The sequence below is a fragment of the Xiphophorus hellerii genome, chromosome 5 (assembly GCF_003331165.1).
Source record: "Xiphophorus hellerii strain 12219 chromosome 5, Xiphophorus_hellerii-4.1, whole genome shotgun sequence".
Classification (NCBI taxonomy): Eukaryota; Metazoa; Chordata; class Actinopteri; order Cyprinodontiformes; family Poeciliidae; genus Xiphophorus; species Xiphophorus hellerii.
The window spans coordinates 5,775,602-5,800,454 of record NC_045676.1 but is presented as its reverse complement, the minus strand read 5'-3'; the positions used below and the strand labels follow the sequence as shown (position 1 = coordinate 5,800,454).

Sequence of the window (24,853 nt, the reverse complement as noted above, 5' to 3'; positions counted from 1 at the left end):
AAATAAGCAAACTGTGGTCGGACTGAAAATGCGGGTCTTGGTTCACTTGCAAGTGAACTCTTCTAGTGGAAAATGTGAACACACTATCTAGCAAACCAAAGAGAGTGGCAACATGCTGGTGAGTTCACAGGTTCTCTGGGAAAACAGTTAGGTTAGAACAACAAAGTAAAAACATTCATTTTTCACCCTCAGAGTCAGAGATCATTTCAGGCATTATTACCCCAAATAAACAGCTGTTGTTGTGCAACAATAGTTTGGTTTGGCTATGAATAACTATTACTGAAAGCAATAAAAAAGAACATTTGTAATTTAAATCAAAATCACCAAGTTGGGGTGATAATTAAGGCTATTATTTCCTTAATTATCAGGAAATAATAGCCAAATAGTTGTAGCAGTCTGATTGTACCCAAGCATGATGAAGGTTTAAAATCCTACAAAACACAATAAAATAGACAATGAAAACAATATTAATATTGCTTATTTCTAACCCATCTTATGATATTCCTAAGCTAACTTATCTTAGGACAAATTTACCTAAGCTAACCTAAACTATCTTATCTTAGGATAAGCAGGACAGTCCCACAGACTATTCTGTTGCGTCAAAAAAAGACTCAATTAGTGTTTTATATATTAAAGGCCATGACAGAATAGTTATAAAAAAACTAAACAAGCAAGGTTTGTTTGGATTTGTTACCAGGAGACAGCCTCCCTAAAAACAATTTAGAAACATGAGACTTGCAAAGTAACATCTGAATTACAGTTTCTTGAACAAACTCGTTTGGACATAGCAGGTCAAAGTACAGATGTTTGGCCATAATAGAAACAGTAATGCTATTATCAGGAAACACTAAATGCAATGCATCCACGCACTGAGCTTAAGAGTGTTTTTCAGTCAAGGGAATAAAAAGTCATTGAGCTCACTAAGAATGTGTCTACATAACAAAATATTATTTGGTTAAAACATGAGGACCAATGTGCCCTGGACAGACTGGCAACCTGTCCAGGGTGACCCCGCTTCTCGCCCGGAATATTAGCTGGAGATAGGCACCAGCACCTCCCGACCCCACTAGGGACAAGGGTGTTAGAAAATGGATGGATGGATGAGGACCAATGTCCAATAACTAAGACTTGACTGAAATTTGGTCATCCAACACCACCATGAGCTTGAACACAGCATAGATTAACAATGAAATGGCTAAAGGCAAAAGGTAATTTTATTTATATAGCACATTTTCAGCAACAAGGCAATATAAAGTGCTTTACATGTCACGAATCGGTGAGGTGGATGTGGTGAGGCAGACGCTGTAGACCCAGGTAGGAGGAATAGTTGAATTTAATAAGGGAAAAACAGTCTAGGAACGGGCAGCACGGCCGAGCTGAAGCCAGGGCTCGACGCCGGTAGCAACCGCTAACAAAAACTCAAACACGGAAGACTGAGCGCACATTTGACGAGGACCCGACAGAGACACAGACACACAGGTGGCATTAAATACACGGGAGGGTAATCACAGAAATGAGACACACCTGGGAACAATTAAGGGGAAGACAGGACAACGAAGAGACTCAAGGACAAGGAAAACTCTAAATAAATACACAGACAACACAGAACATGACATTACAGGCTTTAAAAGGAAATATTAAGAACTAAGTATCAAAGTCCTGCAATGGCCCAGTCAAAGTCCAGACATTAACCTGATTGAAGTGTTGTTGTGGGACATTAACAGATTTGTGGAGAGACAAATGCCTGGAAAACTCAATCAAGCACTTGATTCAATGATTCAATCAAATGCAACATTTTTGTAAAGAACAGCAGACAAAACTGTCTTCATTACTGTAGAGCAAAGATGCAATGATCTGCTTCTGCATCCACCAATATTGATGTCAAACAAATGTACTAATTTGCAGACTTGCATATCTGCAACTGCTACCTCAAAGAATCTCCAGTGACGTATTAGTGCTATAAACTATCTTGTTCATCAAGAGAAGTGGTGGACAAACACTTGAACACAAAACAGGCTGCAAAGAACTGGCTAAGATAAGGTTAAAAAAGCTCTGTATAGGTGTAGGTCTTAGGTGAGAGGTTTAAGTGTGCAGGATTTTCTCAGGAGCCTTTCTTCATGTTCTCTTTTCTCTACCAGCTATGTTGTTTGACCTCGATTACTCACTATTGTATATCTTAACTTCCTATAATTACATTCTGCTCTTAACCTCCTACTCTCCCAAAGAAGGAAGAAGAATAGAGCGTTTTGAACTTTTGGCCTTGGATTCTTCATCCGTTTGTGTTTGTTTGTGGAACATAGAAGAAGAGATGCTCTTTGGCAGGTGGTAAATACAGTAACCTTGTATCCATTACACAGAGATAGACACAGCCCATAATAAGTTACAATGTAGAACAAAGCTGAACAAGTATAAGCCGATTAGAAATACCTTGAGTATGCATTGTGGAGGAGATAAGGCTTAACAGAAAGGGGTGGTGTTAGTTTGGAGTGTGATAGAGGAGGAGAAAAAAGCAAAAAGTAAAGCACCTGAAAGTGCATAACTCATTCATAAGAACTGTTTCATCCTTCCTTTTTTACACAGACTATTGATCTCCTCACCTTTTTGATGTCCCTACCCTACTTCTCTTTGTTATCTCCTTTTAGATTTTGTGATTGGTTCAAAACTTCTGTCTGCTCATTACATGGATCAGGATAAAATTAAATTGACAGTGCATGTAACAGCCATACGTAGGCATGACTGTGTTTAGCTAAAAGGAAGAATGTTTAAACACATGTACATGCTGTTGCAAGAATAACAACAGCATGTACATGTGTTGTACATGTACAGCATGTAATCACAGTAAATTATGATTTCTTTATAAACGCATATGAAGAAGACGATATGCAACAGGTTCCAGGAACCAGGAAGTCCAGGGAGCATATCATCCTGAGGCTTCGTGCACATTTGCCACCAGTGCAGATCTTGCACAAGGTGAGTGTGCATGAGGTGAGTGTAAATGCATCTTCAATGAAAGCGAGGTGAAAATCCTTGGAAAACTTCCTTGTAACAAGAATCACAGCATAAATCTTTGTTATCCAAGAGAATTGTCAAAGACAGATTGAAATTCAGCACAAATTATATGGATATACGGGGTGGGAGACGTGTGCATCTGATGAAAGAGAGTGGACTTACTACCAATTCTGACCCTATCTCAGTCATGAGTAAAAAATGCAATCAAAGGGACTTGCAATAACAATTTCTTTCAACAATTAAGGAACAATTCATTAACAATCTGTGTAATGCAGTTTGATTACACGTCAGGGGAAAGAAGGTTTAGCTAAGAGGCATCAAATTTTGGACTCAGATTCACAGAGAATCTTAGGTTTGTGCTAAAAAAGCAGGTAGAAAACAGAATCCAACAAACTCCACACACTAAAAGAAGGTTAGTCAGCATCAGTCAGGATTTGACTCAGAAGTTGATTTTGAGCATGTCAGGAGAACTGCATAAGTTGTTTAGAAGAGAGATCAATACTGTAAAGAAAAAGGTTATCAAAGCCTTTATAAGTTGGAAAATGTTTGATGCAACATGTTAGTTTTGCTGTGGTCCAATCACTCAAGATGCCCCTTTCTAGCACGCTGTAAAATCTTAATAGAAACAGGTCAGCAGAGACTGGAATTACCTTTGAGCATGCAGAGTTGTGATTAAGATCTGCAGCTGGTAGCTCTATGCTGCATTTTGTTACTCTGAAGCCACAGAACTGAGTTAATTTTTGATTTAACATTGAGAACAATTTGGCATTTGTTAATCTTAATATTGTTGCCATTTATAGATAAAAGTTCATTAAAAAAATATGTAAAAACTTCAAAGTTGTTTTCTCTTTTTATTGTTCTTGCTTTTCTACTTGAAATTTAAATTAGCTTCTTTAATGAGAACCTAACACACTTGTTTAGTGAGTGGCATTGATTGCTTAGCAGCAATGCCCCATAAGTACCCTTTGCAAATGGAACAATAAAACTTTTTATTGTCCCCTAGGAACAATGAATGAGCATATGTGGGAATGGCAGGGTATGAGGATCAATATCTTTAATTTAGCGCCACGTTTTGTGTTTAATTATGAGCTATGCAAAAATTCATTTTAATCAGAATAATCTTTGAGTCTTAATGAGATTGGGGAAAAAATTAAAAAGAAGGCTCCAAATGTTATTGGAGGTTCACAACAACAATATTGTTGTGTTTCTAAGTTTAGGACTAAATATCAGTGAGAAGAGAATTTACTGAATTTCAAGAGCTATCTTGTGATTAAAATAAGACATGAATTTATTCTCACATTGATAATGTTTTGTATGTCTATGGCAGATTAATATTGTCAGAGCAGTGATGACCACAAAAAGAGTCACTACAAAAATGATCTGAAATTTTGTACTTTTTTTGCATTATTTGGTTACAGACCCTGAAATAATGTGTGACAAACATTGTCTTGGGAAAACAATAACCTTACATCTATGTTTACATTAAAACTACTTTTCACTTTTTAAAGAAACAGCTATTTTTATAAAGAAAAAGTTGGTTACATTAATATTCTTTGTGAAGAAGAATGTTTTGCAAAGCAATAGCTAAGGCCCCAAGAACTGTGTGCTTTTATGTATGTCAGAAAACTGGTTTTCTAAAGAATATCTGTGATAGTTTATGGGTTGCTATAGCCTGAAGAGATCTATAAATGTATTTAAACAGGATGTCAAAAACAAAAAAAGAATCTTTTACATCAGCTTTTTCAGGACAAGTTTCTTCAGCCAATGTCAAAAGTCAAAAAAGTTCCAAAAACAACATCAGAAATGTTTTTGGAGTTTATGTGCTTATTTATTAATTTTTTTTTACCCAACAAATAGACACAGGGTGTTGCAATCTCCTTATGGCCAAAAGCTTCCATAAAAGGGAAGCTGGCAGGGTGGAGGCTAAGTGTCAACTTCCTGAGTGTGTGACCAGGTGTGTGTTGGGCCCACGTGCTCCATTGTTTGGTGACTGTGGTAAGTTTGGAGGAAAACTGTTTTAAATTGATCATTTTAATAATGTAGTATGCTGATGTGCTGATGTGGTGTTTATACACAGGGCCACACTATTACTGACATTCCAGTAGTAGCATTGCCTGGGCATGTGACTATTCAACGCTGCAGGTAGGCTTTACACATTTGTGTTTTTCATCAGATTGTATTGTATGTTTTTGTTTTTATATTGTTGTTTTTGTTGGGTAGGGTTGCAGCAGATCTTTCGGATTTGTCCTTGAGTGTTGATTTATGCAATGCAGGTATGCAGTGTTTTTAATTTGTTTTAGATTGATTTGATTAAAGTGTTTTTTATAAGTGCTTAATTTCTGTATTTTGTTTTTACAGTTCTATCACTGCTTCCTGCTGTCCTTTAGAGTTTGATTTTATTTTCTTTCGTTAGTCCGCCCAGCTTTTGGATCGTTTGTCTCCCCCTTAGTATTTGTGAAGGCAGACTAACAATTTTCCATTTATTTTTTGTTTGTTTGTCCTGTATTTCGTCTTTGGGTCACTTCCCTGAATACACACATTCCATGTCGCTGTTGATCTTAAATATCTGAGAGCCTTCATTGTTGATATTGGGCCCCCCAATTACCAAAATGTGGTCAAGAATATATATTGTTTTCAGAACGGGCACTTTTGTGAAGAACATAAAAAATGCTTTTTGTAAGATAAAAAAAGTTATTTTAACTCATCTTTTTCTTCCTAATTGTCCTGGCATCAGTAGGGAAGAAGCCCCCCCCCCATCCCTCCAAATATGAACACAAAAGTAGTTTGGCTGCTTTTTTCAAGTTCCTATGCCACAGACAGCTTGAAAGTAGTTGATTTCTATCTATCTGCACCATCTTTTCTATAATAGTTAGGATGTTTTTGTGCAAGTTTATCGATTACATGTAAGGTAAATCTTTTGAGTCACAGAAGCAATTAGCAAATCTGTCATGATGTACTTTAGCACAAGGAGCAAAATAATAATAATAATAATAAGTGGTATAATTTTACCACATATTTGATTCTTGGATTCTCCCGTTGAAATACTGCATTTAGTAATAAAGTGAGACAGAAAAATATATTGTAAAAGTATTTATATGATTTATATATTTCCATTTTAATTCAAATTATTACATATAATGATGTACAACAATAATTTAATAAATTATTTTTGAGATTTGTGTCACTGTTGGCTTTGATGAATATCATTTACAAACTGTTTCAAACAAGACAATTAAAATCCAAAGTATGGAGCAAGTAGCAGGGGAAAAAAAGAACATATATAATACAGTATGAATCATGCATTTATCATGTATCAGGTAAGTATTAGCTAATTTTCTATCTTATCCAGGGCCCAGGCAGGGCTGTCAGCTGGCCTGTGCGTGGTGGTGGAGGAGCATTGAATAATTACTGTGGGAATCTGCTGCTTATGTATATCGAATGTGGTGAGGGGGCATTAGACAATACCATCACTAACAGTCTTCATCATGGCTGCTTCCATGTTTATACTTCTTGAAATTAATTTTTTCCCCAAATGTTTTTTTCTTCTCTATTAGTTAAAAATGATGAAGTTATTCTTATTTAGTTTTTCATATCAATAACAGTAGAGTGTCTGTCAGTTTAAGAATATTAACAATGCCACAATGCCACCCTTTGAATGAGATTCACGAAAAGACAGACAGACTGGTCCTCCCACTCAACAGGCCTGCCTGTAAACACACAAACACACCCCCGCATACATACACACACTAGAGTAAAATGCTTTTGTTAGCGGCCTAATCCCATTTAGTGAAAGCCGTATGACACTCCGAAGGACAGCCAAGGCGAGGTGGGAGTGTGTTAGTTTGCATGTTAAAAATAAGCAGGAATTAAAGCTGTGTGTATGTGTGTTTATGTGAAGTTTCTCAGTAAAATTCCCCATATGTTGAGGTCAGCCGCACTATCACTAGCTTTCCAGACACTTCTAGGAAGGCTACAATGTATGTGTGAGAAACAGAAAAACAGACAGAGGAGGGGTGAGATATTAGAGTGGATGATGGTGAAAAAAGGATCACTGGGTCCTTTTGCAGTGATTAGTATTCAGTCTACCTTTTACTGATTAGGGATCATATTTTGCACAGCTGTTTGAAGGTGTTGATAGATTTATTTGATGTCTTAATAACACTATGTTCAACATATTGGATAGATAGATGAATAATAATATAGAATGGCCGGTTAATCTAGTTGCGGCATCAAATAAATTAGAACTAATTCATCTTCAATGTCTTTAAATTAGAAAATTTGTTGTGGATCAACACACACCTGTCCCTCATATATAATACACAGTTTACTTTCCAACTCCCGCTGCAGAGTATTTAATTATCTGAGAGCCAATTGATGTTCCACCATGGTATCAGAGTTGCTGACATATCACACTGCTCTAAATGATAGAATTCTCCATGGTTATGGTGAGGAATTGAATCTTAGTGGTCACCAGGGGAGCACCAACTAAACAGCCGCATCAGCACAAAACATTGTGTGAAAGATTTTTTTTCTTCATCGGGCTCCACAAAAGTACATTGAGAATAATGGTTTGTTTCCGAGTAAACCCAGACATTAAGGAAAATAGCTGTGCTTCCGTCAGTAGTTTTAAACAGAGATCAAACGCTGCGTGTCGGAAAGGAGGCGTCAAGTATCATCGATGAAAAAAGTTTCAAACATTCAAAAAGAATATTTATGCAGCAAAAAAGTAATTTCATTTAGTTTGGAAAACTGTCAAAAAGTAGTCTTATATCTCTGAATACACTTTAACTGTGGATGTGAAGACAGAATTTTCCCATCCACATAGATATAGAGTGGGGGGAGAGAAAATTTAAGAGAAACGGTCCACATATACATTTATATGACAGTAATTTGGTCATAAAAAGTCCAGCCACCTATTACAAAGTGTTTTCCATATATGGGAGAGTGTGGTTATCTTTTACACAACAAAAAAATTTATCTTTAAGTAGTTAATTTTACCTTGATATTAGTCATATTCCCTGCAGAGCAGGATCTGTAACTGTGATCCCCACCTAATAAATCATGTTCTACACAATCAATCAGTCAGTCCATCAATCAATCATTTAATCAATTAGTTCATCGATCCTTTTTTATCCTTTGGACTGGTTCCCATCTGCAATGGTACACTCTGAACGAAACACCAATTCATGTCAGGGCAACACAGGGACACACAGGACAAAAAACCAACCACTCACACACACACCCACACGCCCACACACACACTCATTCCAAAAGATAATTTTGAGAAACCAATTAACCTAATAGTTATGTTTTTGGACTATTGGACAAAGCCGCAGATAATTAAAAAATGGTGGAGATCTATGTTTAGTTTCATTAAATGTGTTTCTTGTTTTGTAACTTTAGTGTTTTATTGCATTCTGTGTTAGTCTGCAAAGCACCTCTGAGTACCCTCTATAAATACAATGCATAAAAACAATAACACTTAGTTCAAATGAGGCAAGACTTCATTTTGACTGCTTCATTTTCATTCAGTTTTCTTAGAAATAGTTCAAGTCAGAGAACAGAGGCAGAAAAAAGCATAAAAAGAGGACACAGTGGCACTGTTCTTATGAGATAAAGATCAGAAAAGATAAAGGGAGAGGAGGGAAAAAAGCAAATGAGGGATTGAGAGAGCAGAGGGGTGGGTAAGAGAAAACGGCTTGGTGGTAATGTCCTTATGATGTAGTGCCTGTCAGAGCATTTGCTTCAGAGGCCAAATGATCCTGTAAGAACAGCGCTCCTATTGATCCAGCTATCACACAGCACCACATACTAATTACTGAGTGTAAATGTGTATGTATGTGAGAAAGAAGTAAAAAAAAATTAGGAGCATAACATGGCAGTAGAAATCAAAAAACAAAGAAGAAGTCAAAGCCAGCTGAGGAGACAGTCGGTCTGTGTGTGTGTGTGTGTGTGTGTATGGTCTAGCTGTGTAAATCTGGATATGACACTTGGTCAATACGTCAGGAGCACAGTGATAGATATGGAGACCAGTCTCAACCTGATCTATTTGATATTTGATCTCCATTCTCACCTTGACCACTTTCAGTGCTTTTGATGCGACACACACTCTCACACACATACATCAGCTCACTTTTCAGAGAGCACAAAGGCATGCAACACACACACCCCTGCTGGACTTGTTTAGGTTGGAAATCCCTGAAATGTTACACACATTGAAGATGAACAGAGTAACTTAAAACCATACAAATTTAAAAACCTTCTATTTAGGAGTAATTTTAATCTAAGACTGAAACTGTTTTTTTTTTTTTTTTTACATAGATTTCATATGGAAGCACATATAAGTGATATCAAATACAAAACATGCCTATGTCAGCAGAATGAATGTCCTGTATAGAGTGATCATTGTATTAAGATTATTTTACACTTTCTTAGATAACGTATAGCTTGGAAGTGTGAGGAAATGCACACAAAGAACTCCAACAAATTAGTTCATATAGAGCCATCAGATGTCCTGTTTTTCACATAATAAAGTTTTATTGCATTCAAAAAAATCAACTAAATAAGTAACTAACGTCACACACACACACACAGCTTGGCAAAAAAAAACCCAAAAAGAAGAACCTGGCACACTACATATCTGCAGTTAACAACATTTTATGCTTTTCTAAAGTTATTAAAAAAACAACTTATATCCGCATATTACTAAGCATACAGAGCACCTGCATATCAAGGTAGTTGCAATATCTATGTATCAATAATGCAGCAATGGTGTAAGAAAAATGTCCTTAAATAGATCCTGGTGAATGTGCATGTATAATTTCTCCATACTTACACATTCACTGTGGTTATTGCTGTGATTTGTCATATCCAGCAAATATCTTTGTTTTTTTCTCTCATGTTATATTTGTTTGCGTGTGTGTGCATGTGTACTAAGGCTATCAAGAATATACCATGGAGATCTTTCGCGACTAGAACAGTAAGCGCACAGGCACCCTGTTTGAGGTAGTTGCTGTTCAGTTCAACTTATGCATAATTTATGAATTTATCATATAAACCTGCTATGCTAAATTGAACACACACTCTTACACACACTCATGTAGATGTGACCACAACACATGCCCATATTTATTTGCCATTGTTGTGAACAAATCTTTGGCCCTTGTACATTTTTTCGTTTTATTTGCTAAACATAAATAGATCAGATTATCAAGTAAATATGTGTCACACAAAGTTCACCTAAGTAAATTTAAAATTAAGTTTTCAAATGATGATTACCTACACACTAGTAAAAACAATTATTCAAACCATCCTAGCCTTGAATGAAAAAGTAGGCACCCTGTTAAATCACGAATCAACAATTTCCAGAGTCACCTCTAACTTGACCTTCACCCTACAGCCAGACATGTAGAATCAGGAAGTTACATACATACAACAGAATGAAGTAGGCAGAATCTCAGAAAGTGACACATCATCTCATCATGATCTAGAGAAAATCAATAACAGATTAAAACAAAGTCACTGACATCTATCAATCTGAGAACGCTTTCAGAGGAATATCTAAAGTATTGGACACCCCAGAGCCACAGTGAGAGCCAATATCCACAAATAAAGAAAAGTGGAAACCGTGGCAGACTGGAAAGGAGCTGCAGTCGAATTATATGAGAGAAAAGAGAGACGACTTATATAATGTTTGCCTTACAGATTAGTAACATCAGACAGAGCCAAAGCACACAGCCAAGATGGAGCTGGAGCGGCTTTGGGTTAAGTTTGTTCTCGAGAAGTGCAGAATGATATTTAACTTGAGAGAACAACTGTGGACCATCCTGCTGATGGCCATTCATGGACTCTATCATATCCAACAGAGTCAGAGAAGATATAATGTATGTGTGAAAGCCTATAGAGAATCTCCTATAGGAAAAGAACTAACACCAAAGCTGCCACAACAGTGTTCTAATAAATACATTTTACCTTTACTGCTATAGGTAAGAATAAAGTTCAACTGCAATACTAAAATTTTTCTTTTCAACTTCAGCATGACATGAAACACAACTTATATAAAGCAGGAGAGAGATAAAATTCACCCCCAGTGATATAAACAAAATTGTATCCCTTCATTCATCTTTTGATCATAAGAAGAGTGAATGTAAGCATGGCAACAATTGTTGCCGCTAGCATAATACATAGACAGCACTATACTGGTCTATGCACTGAATGACGACTACAAGATGACGCCACGCCTAAAACGAGTTTAGGACAGGGCCGAGGTGTACTGCTTGGTCTGGTGGAACAGGGAGAATTTCCTCCTGGATGCACATTTGTTCATACTAACATTTTCACCTGATTTTGCCTCATAGATGAAATGACCAAATGAGGTCAAAGGTCACTCGGCACATTGAAACAATGACATCTGCAGGATGTGGCACTGAATCTCTATGTGTCTAAAATATTTGTGAACACTCATGTAACCATTCTTTGTTATAATAGGTTATGCATGTCATGATTTTTCTTATTTTTTTATATGTATAAATAGGCCATATTTGTGTAATTTAGACTATGCAGTTTCCCATCGGCAACAATTGTTGCTGAGTATAAAACCTACATTTTCACTAACATAACCAACATAAAATGTAATAATTCATAAATATCATGTGTTAGGGAGGTCCAAGGATTGAAATGCATGCACTTATTTTGCAGGAAAAAATTTGGGATTAAACTGAGCACCTGAAGGTTCCTCACATGTCCTCAGATTCGCATATCACTAAGCATACAGATCACCTGCATATCAAGGCAGACGCAACATCTATGTATCAATAATGCAGCAAAGGCTTAAGAAAAATGTCATTTTAATCCAAGTAAAAATGGTACAACTATGATGGTTAAAAGCTTTCTGTGTGCTCAGTGGGCGTGTGTGTGTGTCTCTGTATAAGAGTTGAGGTTATAGTGTTAAGCAGCTTAGAGATGCCAAATGGATTAAGGGTTTTGTTGACACATAGTAATCTAGTTAGCAAAGACAAAATAGAGTTCTTCCACTATCTGTCTGCCTCTGTAGTTTTCTTGTTCTTAATCATCTCATCTTCAAAATCCAGAGAAGACAGTTTCCTTTCATTTACCTATTTTATTTTTCCTGTCTTTTCTAATAGTTAATTTGAACAGCCAGTAATATATATGTTGTATTTATAATATAACAACTGCTTTATGCATTCTTGATTGCTTTATTGAACCGGATATGGGAAAAGTGACAAATACACCTACTGTATGTCAGTGAATACATCTGTGTCTCCTGTTTTTACACCGGTGAAGTTGAGATCATCAGTATCAAATAACGGGGCAAGCGCCAGCTGAGCACCCATGGGTTCAGACACCATAAAAGCGTTAATCTGGCTGTGTGTTTGCGCGCATGTTTGCGTGTGTGTCCACTGGGGAGCCAGACAGACGTCTGCGGTCTAATATTTCCTCTCAGGAGAACAAACACAGAGAGGCTTCTCTCCTTTCCCATCCTATCTTTATTCTCAACTTTCTCCTTTCCTCTTTTATATTGTTACATCCCCCCCACCTCTCTGATCTTTGTCTCTCCTCACTTCACCATCTCACTTTGGTTTGCTGTTTATTCTCTTGCCGTCTTCCGAAGAACACTGATGAAATAACAAAGGGTTTGGTCTCGGCTTTCCTCAGTTATATAACATCTTAAAGATCTCTGTTACCAAATCTAAGATCCACAATCAAAGGTGGTTTTGTTCCACAGAGAAGTCCTACTTTGCAGTTGAGGATTTTAGCTCTTCTGTGTGTCTTCCTTACAAGCAACAGAGCAGTCCTTCACTAATGACGGGGTTGGTGTATGTAAGCATGACCATGTGTTTCCTTTCAAGATCTTAAAAAAAAGTAAAAAGAAAAAAACTCATTAAAAACTGAATTTTATACAAAACATATCAAAAAATCTGAGCCTAAGTTTGAAGTAGGCGATGCTGCTTTTGTACTGCCACACTGGATAAGATCAACTTGAGTTATCCTTTATTAATGGTTAAGAACAATTAGGTCAAAGAAAAATCAATAATTTTGGTCAGCTTTACAAAGGCAGCATTGAAAGACATGCACACACTGAAAACAAGAAAAGAGAAATGGTTTCCTTGACTGCTGTGCACTTCAGATACAACTGGATCCTAGAACAGTTTGTTCATCCTGTATGTCCAACCTGATCCTTTTTAGTTTGATGTTCTGCCGCTATTATTATGACTGATCCTTTTCATAAAGCATAAGACCTGAGGTGATTGGAATGACTTTTGATGCTATAAAAATAAAATTGGACTTTACTCTTTTTTTCTTTTTTTTTGGAGCTGCCATTTGCAGCAGAGAGCTGAAATCTATCACTTAAGATTGGAGATGAAGCAGTCAATTTGTGAATTTCTGTATACAATATAGATAGGTATAAGTTAAATAAAATAGAACAAAAGGGAGACAGTAAAAGAAATGTAATGGGACAAAATTAAGTATCTGTTTTCTAATATCAATTTTACAACAACATGTTAAAATGACCAACATTATTACTAGAAAGTAAAAATTAAAATGTAATTAGCATTTCATAAGAAAGTAAAAAGTCTTCAGGTAGAAGTCCACTGAAACCAAGAGAAGTTTTAAAGCCATTAGGTGTATTGCACTTTCAGGCATTTCTGCACTGACTGTGTTTGATATCATATGACTGCATCTATCTCTTACATACACCCTATAGTCAATGTTTCTGATAAAGTGGAGTCACACAAAATTGCATGACTGGGCGATATTCCTTTTAGGCCAGCAACAGCTGTTAAAGATTTCTGAAAAAGTGTCCCAGAATAAATAAAAAGTGAACAGTCTCTTACTTAAAAAAATCTTAAGTAAAGACTACTATCATCTTAGGTGCAAACCCTTATTAATCAAACTTAACTCCAGCACCAGCAGTATAGGATTTCTTTGTCTCCAGAACATTTTTGCCAGAGGCTGCCTTTATCAGTAATGACTGAAACAGCACTATATTTAGATACAAAGGTCTTTCTCTGGGATCAGTTAAATCCACAGATAGACCATTTTTTTACATTTACTTCTTACCTGAAATTTGTCCAGTTTTTCAACCACTCAGCAAATTAGACTACAAGTATCATTAATAAACCTAAATTAAAATTGTTTAAATTCTCAAGTTTTTACAATCTCTGTCTGTGTTGTCTCAGTATCTGATTCACAAAGCAATTGACATTAATGATAAGCCAGTGCAAACATGCCAATCAATTTGTAGCGCATCGTTTGCTCATTCTTGCTTTATATTGCAATTATTCTGGCATAGAATATATACGCTGCCACAAATGCAGCAGCAACAGAAATGGCAAACACGTTAAAAGAACAAATTGCGGGGGTGCTGTGGTGGCCGCACGACCCACATGTTGGGTTGTGCGGCCTTGCCGCATGTCTTCCCTTGATCCCATCTCTTTCTTGACAAACTACTTTCAAATAAAGGCCACTAGAGTCAATAAAACCTTAAATAGAGCAAAGCGCATATATAAGGTCAAGTGGAAGGTGCCAACATGGTTTCAAACAGCACATAAAAACTTCTCACTGTGGCTAATGCATATTAAAATAATTCAGCATATTAAAATATATCAGTACGGATGGACTGATATAAAGATTGGACTGAAGATTACACGTTGAACACAGTGTCAGCCAAATACACTGCGGCTCTATTTGAGTCACCTCACCTCCGTACATATACCCAGACACACACTTACTTCTTGCTAAGGCGTGTGCAAACACACACGCGCGCACAAACATAAACACAGCTGTGCTTTAAAAAGTCAATTAGCCTTGGAAAACTTGACGACTACTCATTTTTAGAGATACGAAGAGTTTCCTCCAGAGCACTGACATCCACGGCATCATGTCATTTAATAAAAACATGATCAAACTTAATATAAGTAAATTCAAGGACTCAGCAGTTTGTCTCGCTGTTAATTACAATGTCCCATCTTTTAATGAAAACGTGTATGTGCTGAGTTTAATGAAAACACACTGTATTTCATTACATGTGTGTGTCTGTGAGGGGGTAATGCATTAAACTCTTCACACATGCACACCTGTAAGAGAAAATTACCTTGAGAATAACTAATATGCATTTCATACACAGAAGCACATAAACACAGATGCACAAATGTCCCCAGTCCTCCATGATCATTAAAATAAATAAACGTGTTCAGGCAGCTACCTTGTGGTCATTAATTAAATAATTAGCAGGGCATTTTGAGTTTTGTCCTCCTTTCACACCCCATGCACCATGCAAAAGACACAGACTCAATGCAGTCTAGCAAGCCTACCTCTGACTGGCTAAAAATCTTTGTCTAAGAAAGGGCCTAGTCAAAGTTTAGAGTTATGTTTAAATGGAAGGTTCAGATGTTACCCTAACCATGGACAATATTCCTGAAAATTCTTTAATGTGACTGGATTGAAACAATTCTGGAGAAGAGCAAGCTGAAGAAGAGTGTATCCCAGGTATCTCAAACATTGTCTGATATTAAAATTTATTTGATGATCTTAAATGTACAGGTGTAACAAAAAAAACTCTACAGATTTTCTGAGCACCAAGTTATTCTAAAATATTCAAAGGGTTAAAAAAAAACTAAAATGTTTCCTGACAGCTACATATTCAGCCACTAAAGTCAAACTCATGTCCTACCATTGTCGCTGTCTGACTTGTTCTCATGTTCCGTGTCCGTAAGTGTCAGCACCGAGTTGGAGCGGCTGGACAGGCAGGAACTCCTCCCAGACGATTTACCCAGACCTCCTCGGCCCCACAGCCGCATGGCACGCTCCGGTGACATCACGGCCTGACTCTCTGAGTCCACGTCTTGTGCAGTGCCAACTGAAAAACCGTGATGGGGAAGGCCAATGTCGGAGCAGAACGGGAGGCCTCGGCGTGGAGGGGGCTCACAAATCCCCAGCTGACGAAGACTGAAATGTTGGCCTACAAAGCAAACAAAAGGATGGTAATTTATTATGTCAACTAAATGATTTACAATTTCTTTTGAAGTTAATTTTAAAAATATATTTTAATTAACCTTCATATTTATTTGTAAAGTAGTACAGTTTTTCTGTTAATAGCTTTAATCAGAGTCAATAAATGCCACTCTTAAAAGATTAATAGATAACTTTGTACATCATTTTAGCATAATTTGAATTGAAGTAGGAAGTTTGAATGTCTATTAATTTAACTGCAGATATAAAAGTGTGTTTTATATTTCTTTACAACAACATAAATAAAAAGGGATTTTTTTTTTTAGCTTTGATATAAAAGAACCAGAGAGCAAGAACTGCCTGTCTGAACTTTATTTGTGAGATAACAAGCTGGATTAATAATGTTTTACAGGTTTAAAATGATTTCCTTGAATACTGTAATTAAATCATTTTTGAAAATTAAATGTCATATCCTGAACATGTAAAGTGCAATTTTAGGTGTTTATCTCTAAAGATGCTTTATATTCTGTGCTTTTAGTCTAATGTTTGTGTGTGTATGTGTGTGTAGACTTACCATGTCTGGTATAATTATCCTGTTCACGGTGAACCATCTCCTTGTGCCCCTTGGTGGTACCGTACAGTAACCTGTGAAAAGCAAAGAGCAAAGTGTTTTCTGGTTTATTTTAGATCTGTGCTGGTGAAGAGAAAACACTAACAGGTAAGCTCTGTTATTTTGTTTTTTTAATCTTCACATTTCACATTGTGCTGATACTGATTTTTAAGAATTTCACAAAAAAATAAATAAATAACATGACCAAAATGAGAAAGATTCCCTATCCGTGTTAGAATTTTAGACTAAATGTAAATTTCTAAAGTGATAAGCCCTGACCTGGTTTGGTCTTGGTGCTGGTCGAAGGCTCGGAGCGTTTCACTAGATGAGTAAGACTTCTGAGTGGGGACCCGGAGTCCCTGCGAGCTGATTGCACAGTCCTCACTGTCCCCTGAAGACCCTAACACACATTTTCAAACACAAATAGAGACAGCTTGAGCCTGAATGTGAGTCTTTTAAAGAAGACTCCTTGAACTCCTTATAATAACAAGAGGTATGCTGTGAAAAACAAATTTGTTAAAATGGAATGGCAGAATAGAAATGAACACACTCACATTGTAAACATTGAAGTAGAATCCGCCATGACTCATATTGTATGGGATGCTTGTGTAATTTACCACTGCGGCTCCATTCAGACCTGTACTTAGAGCACGCAGGTGTAAATGCAACCAGAGTGACACACATTTGTCCAAATTTAGTCACAGTCTGAATGCAAATCTGCCAAAATGAAAGACCACCTACTGACCTGGTGATAATCCACGCAAGCTGCGGAGTTACACCCTGCACTTTTTTTTTTTTGCTCTCTCAAGAAAGAAATCTCTCTTGAACGCATTGTTAAAAATCCGGCACAGCTGTCAGCTCGCTTAAAAGGATGCAGCAGCTGTCTGTGGGAATATTCTGAAGATGCGAGTTTTCCGTTTGTATAATGGAAGCTCACAAATCATGCCTAAATCTAATTAAATATGAATTCCTGCCCAGAACACAGAAAGTCTAAGTAGTGAGCTTTCCTTATACAAATGGAATAAACTTTGCATTATTTTTTATAAAAAAATACTCTCAGTTGAAAAGTTGGGTGAAAGGAAGTAAAGCCCTAAGTGGACGATTTCCGGGGGCTAAATTGCTCTCTTAACTGCTGATGGAGATGTACTTTTTTCATAAATATTAATCCTGTAAAGCCTCATTCAAACCTTTGTGTTGAACTTCCTCAGACCTACATTTATCTGTTCAATTGTTTTTTAGTTTAAATTTCTTTATCTTATCATTATAAATTCTTAAGCTGTATAATCTCTGTTGGATTTGCTCTGTAAGCTGTTCGTTCCAGGTGTGTGTGTTTCTTCGGTTTTTTTGGATGTTATTCTATCCAGCTCATGTTTCACACATACAGAATAACCTTTAAGATGAAGTGTAAAGTTTACTGTTAACTAACTAATAAGAAGCTCCCCTTTTCATAATCATGTTGTGCTAGTAACAAACTGTTAACAACAACACTCTGAAGTATTATTTGGCAACATGATTATTTTTCCAAGCAGTTGGACGTTACTGACATATAGAAATAATAAAAAAAGACGTCGTCTGGTCCTGCCATCACAGCTTTATTTGGAAACGATTTGCAAGCAGAAACTATGGCCGCAGGTGAGCTAAGCCTTTGTTGCTAGAACATGTACAGACTCCTTCGCACTAATTCAAAGAGGAAGGTAAAAAAGTTAGAGATCAGCACAAACAAATACACTCACACACCTGAATCCTCTCGTTAATCACAGAGGCTGTTTTCAAGTGTGTTCAAGTAAACATACAAAAGTATGAAGAGCCTGAAACGTTTAACTGTTACCACATAGACACAAATTTAATAGATATTAAAAAAAATATTATTCAGTGGCCTGAAGTCAGAGCTGGTGATTGGACAGAACTCCCAAAAGATATACATGATTAAATGAGAAAGGAGTGAAACTAAACCTACAAAGTCTGGATTTCTGCCATTTTGTCTTATTTTTCTCTGTTTATTAATCATTTTTATGAACAGTATCTATGCCATCCATCCATCCATTTTCTGTACACTCTTGTCCCTAGTGGGGTAGGGAGGGGTGCCCATCTCCAGCAAATGTTTCGGGCAAGAGGCTGGGTACACCCTGGACATGTCGCCAGCCTGTCGCAGGGCACAGTATCTATGCATTTAAAAAAATAAATTTAGAGGAGTACTGTAGTTGTTGGAAACATTTCACTAGAAGAGATTCCACAGGTATTTTGATAGTTCAGAAAATGTTTAAAAATGAGACGATAATGGGTAAAGGAGCTGAGACAAAACACGTTTGAAGAATATATATCTCTATCAGAAGTTCATGGTACTTTTTTTTAAGAATCTGCAGGTTAGCTCTCCGTTTCTTCATGTAAAGTGAACCACCTGAAAGCCAAGGGTACCATACAGCCCTATAAGCCAGTAATCTACATCTCATCGGGATCAGCTCTAAACATGGAGGTTGCTCTGCGCACTCTTTCTCACCAGCAAGAAAGCCTCTGGCTTTTCCTCCACTTCTTCTTGCAACTCAGTTTTTTTTAAAGGCGGAATCCATTTCTTTACACTTTCACTTTCAGATGACAACCTTCCTTACTATCTGCTGCTGCAATTTAGTGTATCATTTAGTCTGATAAAAGTACCACAAAATATTCTGTGGCATTTATCTATTACATTTGTTCAAATGTTATCCTTCTGTGTAGCAGATTTGGATTGAAACTGACATTTAAAAGAGTTCCACTAAATTCTACTAACCAGACCCTCCTTGGATAAATCTGTGAGGCCCTCAGTCAAAAGAAAAAGTTAAATAGTCCTCGATAAGTGACTTTTTAACCTTATTTCGGTTCAAGAAAGCATTAAGAGAGGCCACTGTCCTGCTCAAGGACGCTTCGTGGTATAGAGGACTCGCTAATGTTCTAACTGGAGGACAAACACTTTATCATCTGAGCTTTGACCATCTGCTTAGGGCAAACTATATGTAGTGCATACAAAGGTGGTTAGCTTGAATGTACAGTGATGTGAAAAATATCTGCTCTCTCAAAGTTATTTCCTGTCACTGCTTTTTTTTTTTTTTTTTGCTACAACTAAATGTTCAGATCAGCAAACAAAATTAAATAACAGAAAAAGAAATAATGAGAAAATACAATTCCAATTTTTTATTAACATTACCTATGCAAAGTGCTCAAGCTGCTGGGTGTTTTACCATTGTTAATGATTTTACAAATCAACCATGATCAACAAATTTGGCTTTTTTGACACTAAAACATACAAAAAACCCTTTCATGTCAAAGTCAAAACTGATTTTTCCAGAAATAATGAAAATACAATAAATATCTGTTACATAAAACAAACAACTGTAAAGGGAAAACTAGCTTTCCCCTTGACATAAGTGTTTTGTTTTTTTGTAGTTTTGTTTTTTGTTAAAAAAAGCCAAATTCTGTTGATCATGATCGATTTGGAAAAACCAACAAATACAGGAAAAAAAAATATTCTATGTGAAAATGTAATTCCTCCCCCCCTCCCTGTCCGTCTTAGTTAAAGCACAATGTTGCTGTGATCAACCACATTTTTAGTGCAGTTTCGCTTCCAGGCCTGATTTCTATCAGAAATCCTTGAAATAGAGTCTGTTTGGCAACGCGGAGTTCGCTTAGAGAGCAGCACACAGCACATTTTTAAAATCACACACTAAGCATGTCTATAAACACACATATTTCAATTTTGTTAAAGTACATCTGTGAATATAACCGAGGCTTTAATTAAAACAGTGTATAATTACAAAATAAATCTGAATTTTATTAGAAAGTTTGTTTATTTCTATAACTGCTTTCACTAAGTGAAACACATTATATTGATTAGCACAGGAATGGATCTTTTGAAGCCTTTATTTCTATTAATAATGCTAATAATTCGTGGCCTACAGTTAATGAAAACCAAGCATTTAAAATCAGAATGTTACATTCGGCCAATAAAAAAAGCATTAATACATAATCATGATATGATGATCATCTTAATAACAAATGTGTTGAAGACCTCCTTAAAGGTTGTTATTTTCAAAAGGTATTTTTACTCTGACAAATGAATCTAATCAAAACCCATTTTCTAATTAAGCAAATGTCACCATGTATGATAAAACCAGATTTAAATCCAAAATTTATAGCCATTAAGAGGAAGCTACTTCTTCCTATTTTTATTGCTCCCAGATATCATAGCCTTCAAATGCAAAGTTTTAAACTTTCAGCAAAAAATGAACAGCTCTAATCTTTAACAGTAATAAAGCCATAAATGAATAATTCCCAGGTTCAATTAAATCTGAGCTTTATTTTAATATAGTCATCCTATGAATGCTAATTAATCCAAATGGCTGTGAAAAGTCCAAAATTCATAAACTGTATGAAAAGGTTAGGTCTGTGGGGGCAAACAATAATTCTGACTACACATTATTAGAAAAATTCCTAATGGCCTATTTATACAGCACCGATAACACAGAATTAAGCACAAGTTGAAAATGAACTGAGTGCATAAAAAACAAATGTTAATGATGGATAAGAGCAAATGTTGAGGCTGCAAGTTTACCACCTGCTCATAAAAATATTTACTTTGCTGTTCAGAGGACATCTTGTTTATGGGCTAGAAGTGAGAAAAAAAAGTTGACCTTGCAAACTGCATAAAACATAACCTTGTTAACCTTGTTGTCTTGGTTTTTGACATTAAATCATGCTAAATGTTTCCCATTTTATGTATTCATGTATACATGAATTCATGAGTGTATGAATGTATGACTGCTGTAATTGGGTTGTCCTACCGGTGTATTGTCCCTCCTTGTCTTTTCGGCTCTTGGTTAGGGAGCAGTATGGACGTCGTTCTTTCACTTCCATAATGATTCTGCTCGTGCCGCTGAAAAACATATAGGCATGCTGTTGTATAACTGCGCAAAGACAGACAAAAAGACAAAGAGAAAAAAAACAAAGATAAGTTGCAGAGTGAAGCAAATGCAGAGAGATGATATTGATCACCGATCAACACAAGGAGTAAATAAAAACACAATGATAAAGGCTTTAAAGAAGAAATCATTTAGAAACTTTTTTTTTTTTTTACACAAAAAAGATGGGAACCAACTTCTCTAAAACAGAATGGTATTGCCATGTAAGAACAAAGTAACATGTAAGAGCAAGGAATGACTGCTAGTTGCTCTGATGTAATTAGAAAATAGTTTGCTTGCCCTTATAAAAAAACATATTTTTACATTAATTTGTCAAAGGGATCTGTGGCCTCTTATTGCCAACACACAAAAGAAGATGGAGAGAACAATCATATCACTATGGCAACCACAGGGATTGTTTGTTAGCAAAAGGTTTCTCAGCTAAGACAATAGATTGCTTATTACCTTGTTTACCGTTCACATGCCTTCTGTCAGGGTAAAAATTCACAGATCACTTCTTATGTTACACAAACAACTATATGTCTATCCATGATGACGCAGCAACTTTTTTTTCTTTGTGTCTGAGCCGAATGATCCGTAGGTTGTATATCAGTTTCTTCATTTGTCTTCCAACCACTGCATTAGCTTGAAGGGACTTTTTCAGGCAAAACAACAGGTTGTGAGCAACCTAACTGTGAATGTAGGTATAGAGTTGAAGGCTGGATAGACGGGGTCCTCTGAATAACATTCAACAGCTACATTACTGAAGTTCAGCCACAATGTATGTTATATAACCATTGTAAAAAAATACAGTCTATTCTGGTGATAAAGGAAAGTGCTGATATACACCCATGTGTGTTACATGTTTTCGGGTAACAATGCGGGTACAGCATAGCCTTTAAAGGACTAATGAAATAAAAGTCCTAAATAACTTTCTCCTCTGCCATCGTTAATGTTTGGATGTGTTATTTGGGTTGCCTAAGGCTGCTGTGATTAAGTGGAGGCAGTGTGCAGAAAGTCAGAGGTTAAACCTCCAAGTTCAAATGTGTCCCTGGGTAGGACACTGTACTCACCATTGCCCTTACATGATCTTATTGATGTGTGACTGCAATAAATTTTTTTTTATTCTTTTGCTTGATTTTAACATTAGAGTCTTTTTGAAAGTGAATCATATAAAAAAATGGCCTACAAGAGTGTGGATAATATGCACACGCTATCTTTCATTTTGATTTTTTATGAGTAACATATTATTATATTTGATAGTGTAACTTAAAGGTAGCATGTATCAGTCCCTGAGACAACCTGTTATACATGCATTACACCACAGGAAATTTATCTGTCTAACACATTTCAGTAACAAGGCAATTCAAATGCTTTATGTGATGAAATATAGGCCTTGCTCCATGATTGCAACACTTTTCTCAGAATACAATAATGAGGCCTTCATACAAAATTTATTAAGTAAAAGTAATGGGTATCTGCGCACCAATTATATAACCATTGACAAAGCAATCAAGGGCATTATCAAATTAAGCATATTTACAAAAACAGCAAAGTTGCCTTTGACATAATGGTCCCAGAAAAGGTGAACTTTTCAAATCTTGCACAATACTTTAGACTTTGCAACAGAATACGTTTGTTTTCCTGCACAGATTCAAAGCTCAAAACCTTTAGTCGGTTTGTATGTCAGAGTGGCTGTGTTAAAGATCTTTTTTTTTTTTATTATTGCAGATGATAAACCTAGATGGTGGAATTATTTATATAACAAGCTGAAGCTTTTTGCACCAATTTTAAATGAATGTGATGCTTCACTTAATGATGTGATTCTGACTAGAAAAACTCATTTAAACCCTTATAAAAAATTAATATTGCCACGACAAGTTTCAGTATTAATGTGATGTTGTTTGCTGGGTGGTTTGATGTCACAATCATAATGAAGTCTTCTGAGTAAAGAGGTATTTGATTGCTGACAACCCAAAGACAAGTCAGTCCTAGATCACAATACGAACAAGACACACATGCCATCTATGGGCTATTTATTTTCAGTTGGCCCCATAAGATTGATTGGAAGCAGGATATTAGTACATGATGCTTACATAAAGCTGAGACAGAGAATGTTAGTAATGTCTTCAGTAGTGGCCAGACAGCTTAATAAAACAATCATCCTAATCTGAGACACTGATCCTTAAATCCTCTACCTTCTGGACCTGAGTATGTGTTGGGCTATTAAGGTCTTTAAGTATGTTTGCTAGTCTATTTGGTTAATAATGCATGCTAATCTCTGTACTGCTTGATTTGTGCATCTTACTATTTTATTTAGTCAAATAAAAACCTTGGTCAAATCTACAAGTTTTGTAAATCCAGGAATGGACATTTTTGCTCATTCTCCTATGTAAAACAGCACAATTTGCATCTGCGAACACCAAATTTCAACAATTATGATAGATTTACAATTTGTTTTAAGTATGGACTTTGGCCATTTCATGCTTAGACCTGAACTATTTCATTGAAGCTCCAGCTAACATTGGAGTTACTGTTCTACTGGCAGGTGTCTCAAGTCTTTCGCCTGCTGAAGAAAGTCATTCCCACAGCATAATGCTACAATCACTTTCCATCACTGTGGAGATGAACTGTCTGCTGTGCTCCTTGGTCTTCATGATGCTGTCTTCAGTAATGCTCTCTAACAAACCTCTGAGGCCTTAACAGGACAGCTGACTATTGTATTTTTGATTACATCACACTCAGCTGGATTCCATTTACTAATTAGAACTTTATGTTGTGGTATTTGTAAAAAATATTTTTCCTCCCATTTAAAAATTATACATTAACTTGTGTGAAGCTATCAAATAAAATAATAATAAAAATACACAACAGTTTCCAGGTTTGATGTCCACATGCAATTGCTCCAGGGCCAGGGGTATTTTTCAATGTACTGTAATGCCAACAAAGGCATATGGGATTAGAGTTCTTCCGACATACTGGTGACCCTAATAATTAATTTAGCACACTTACACATTTCCAATCAGGGTAAGGGCATCTCTCTGGGAATACATGGATGTTTAATCCTAAATGTCAGCATCTCCATTTCACCTGACCTACATGCCCTTGGAGTGTAGGAGGAGTAGGGAGTAGACAGAGGAGGCACAAAGGTAACGTAATATCAAGCAGTGAGTAAAGACACTTTTGCCACAGAAAATCTACAGTGTCAAAAGCTAACGAGTCTTATAATATTCATGTATTAGCTGCTGATCTACATAGGACTGGATAATAACAGTGTGTCGTGCTGTGAGTAAATGGTAGGAGTCCACTGAATGATTCAGAAGACCTGGAGAAC

General features: G+C 36.4%; 1 protein-coding gene across 10 annotated transcripts in view; it reads right to left on the bottom strand.

Moving 5' to 3' along the window:
* The window catches only part of tenm3 (teneurin transmembrane protein 3), a 404,304-nt gene that overhangs the window by 321,005 nt on the left and 58,446 nt on the right, over positions 1-24,853 (bottom strand). For 9 of the 10 annotated variants that reach the window (XM_032562228.1, XM_032562226.1, XM_032562229.1 and 6 more), the window contains exons 3-6: positions 21,403-21,525; positions 16,871-16,991; positions 16,556-16,626; positions 15,704-15,991 (exon numbers count right to left, since the gene is read on the bottom strand). In XM_032562228.1, coding sequence (XP_032418119.1) covers positions 15,704-15,991; positions 16,556-16,626; positions 16,871-16,991; positions 21,403-21,505 — 583 coding nt within the window. In that variant the 5' untranslated portion in view covers positions 21,506-21,525. The remainder of the gene's footprint in view (positions 1-15,703; positions 15,992-16,555; positions 16,627-16,870; positions 16,992-21,402; positions 21,526-24,853) is intronic. The other variant, XM_032562230.1, reaches the window with a different exon arrangement.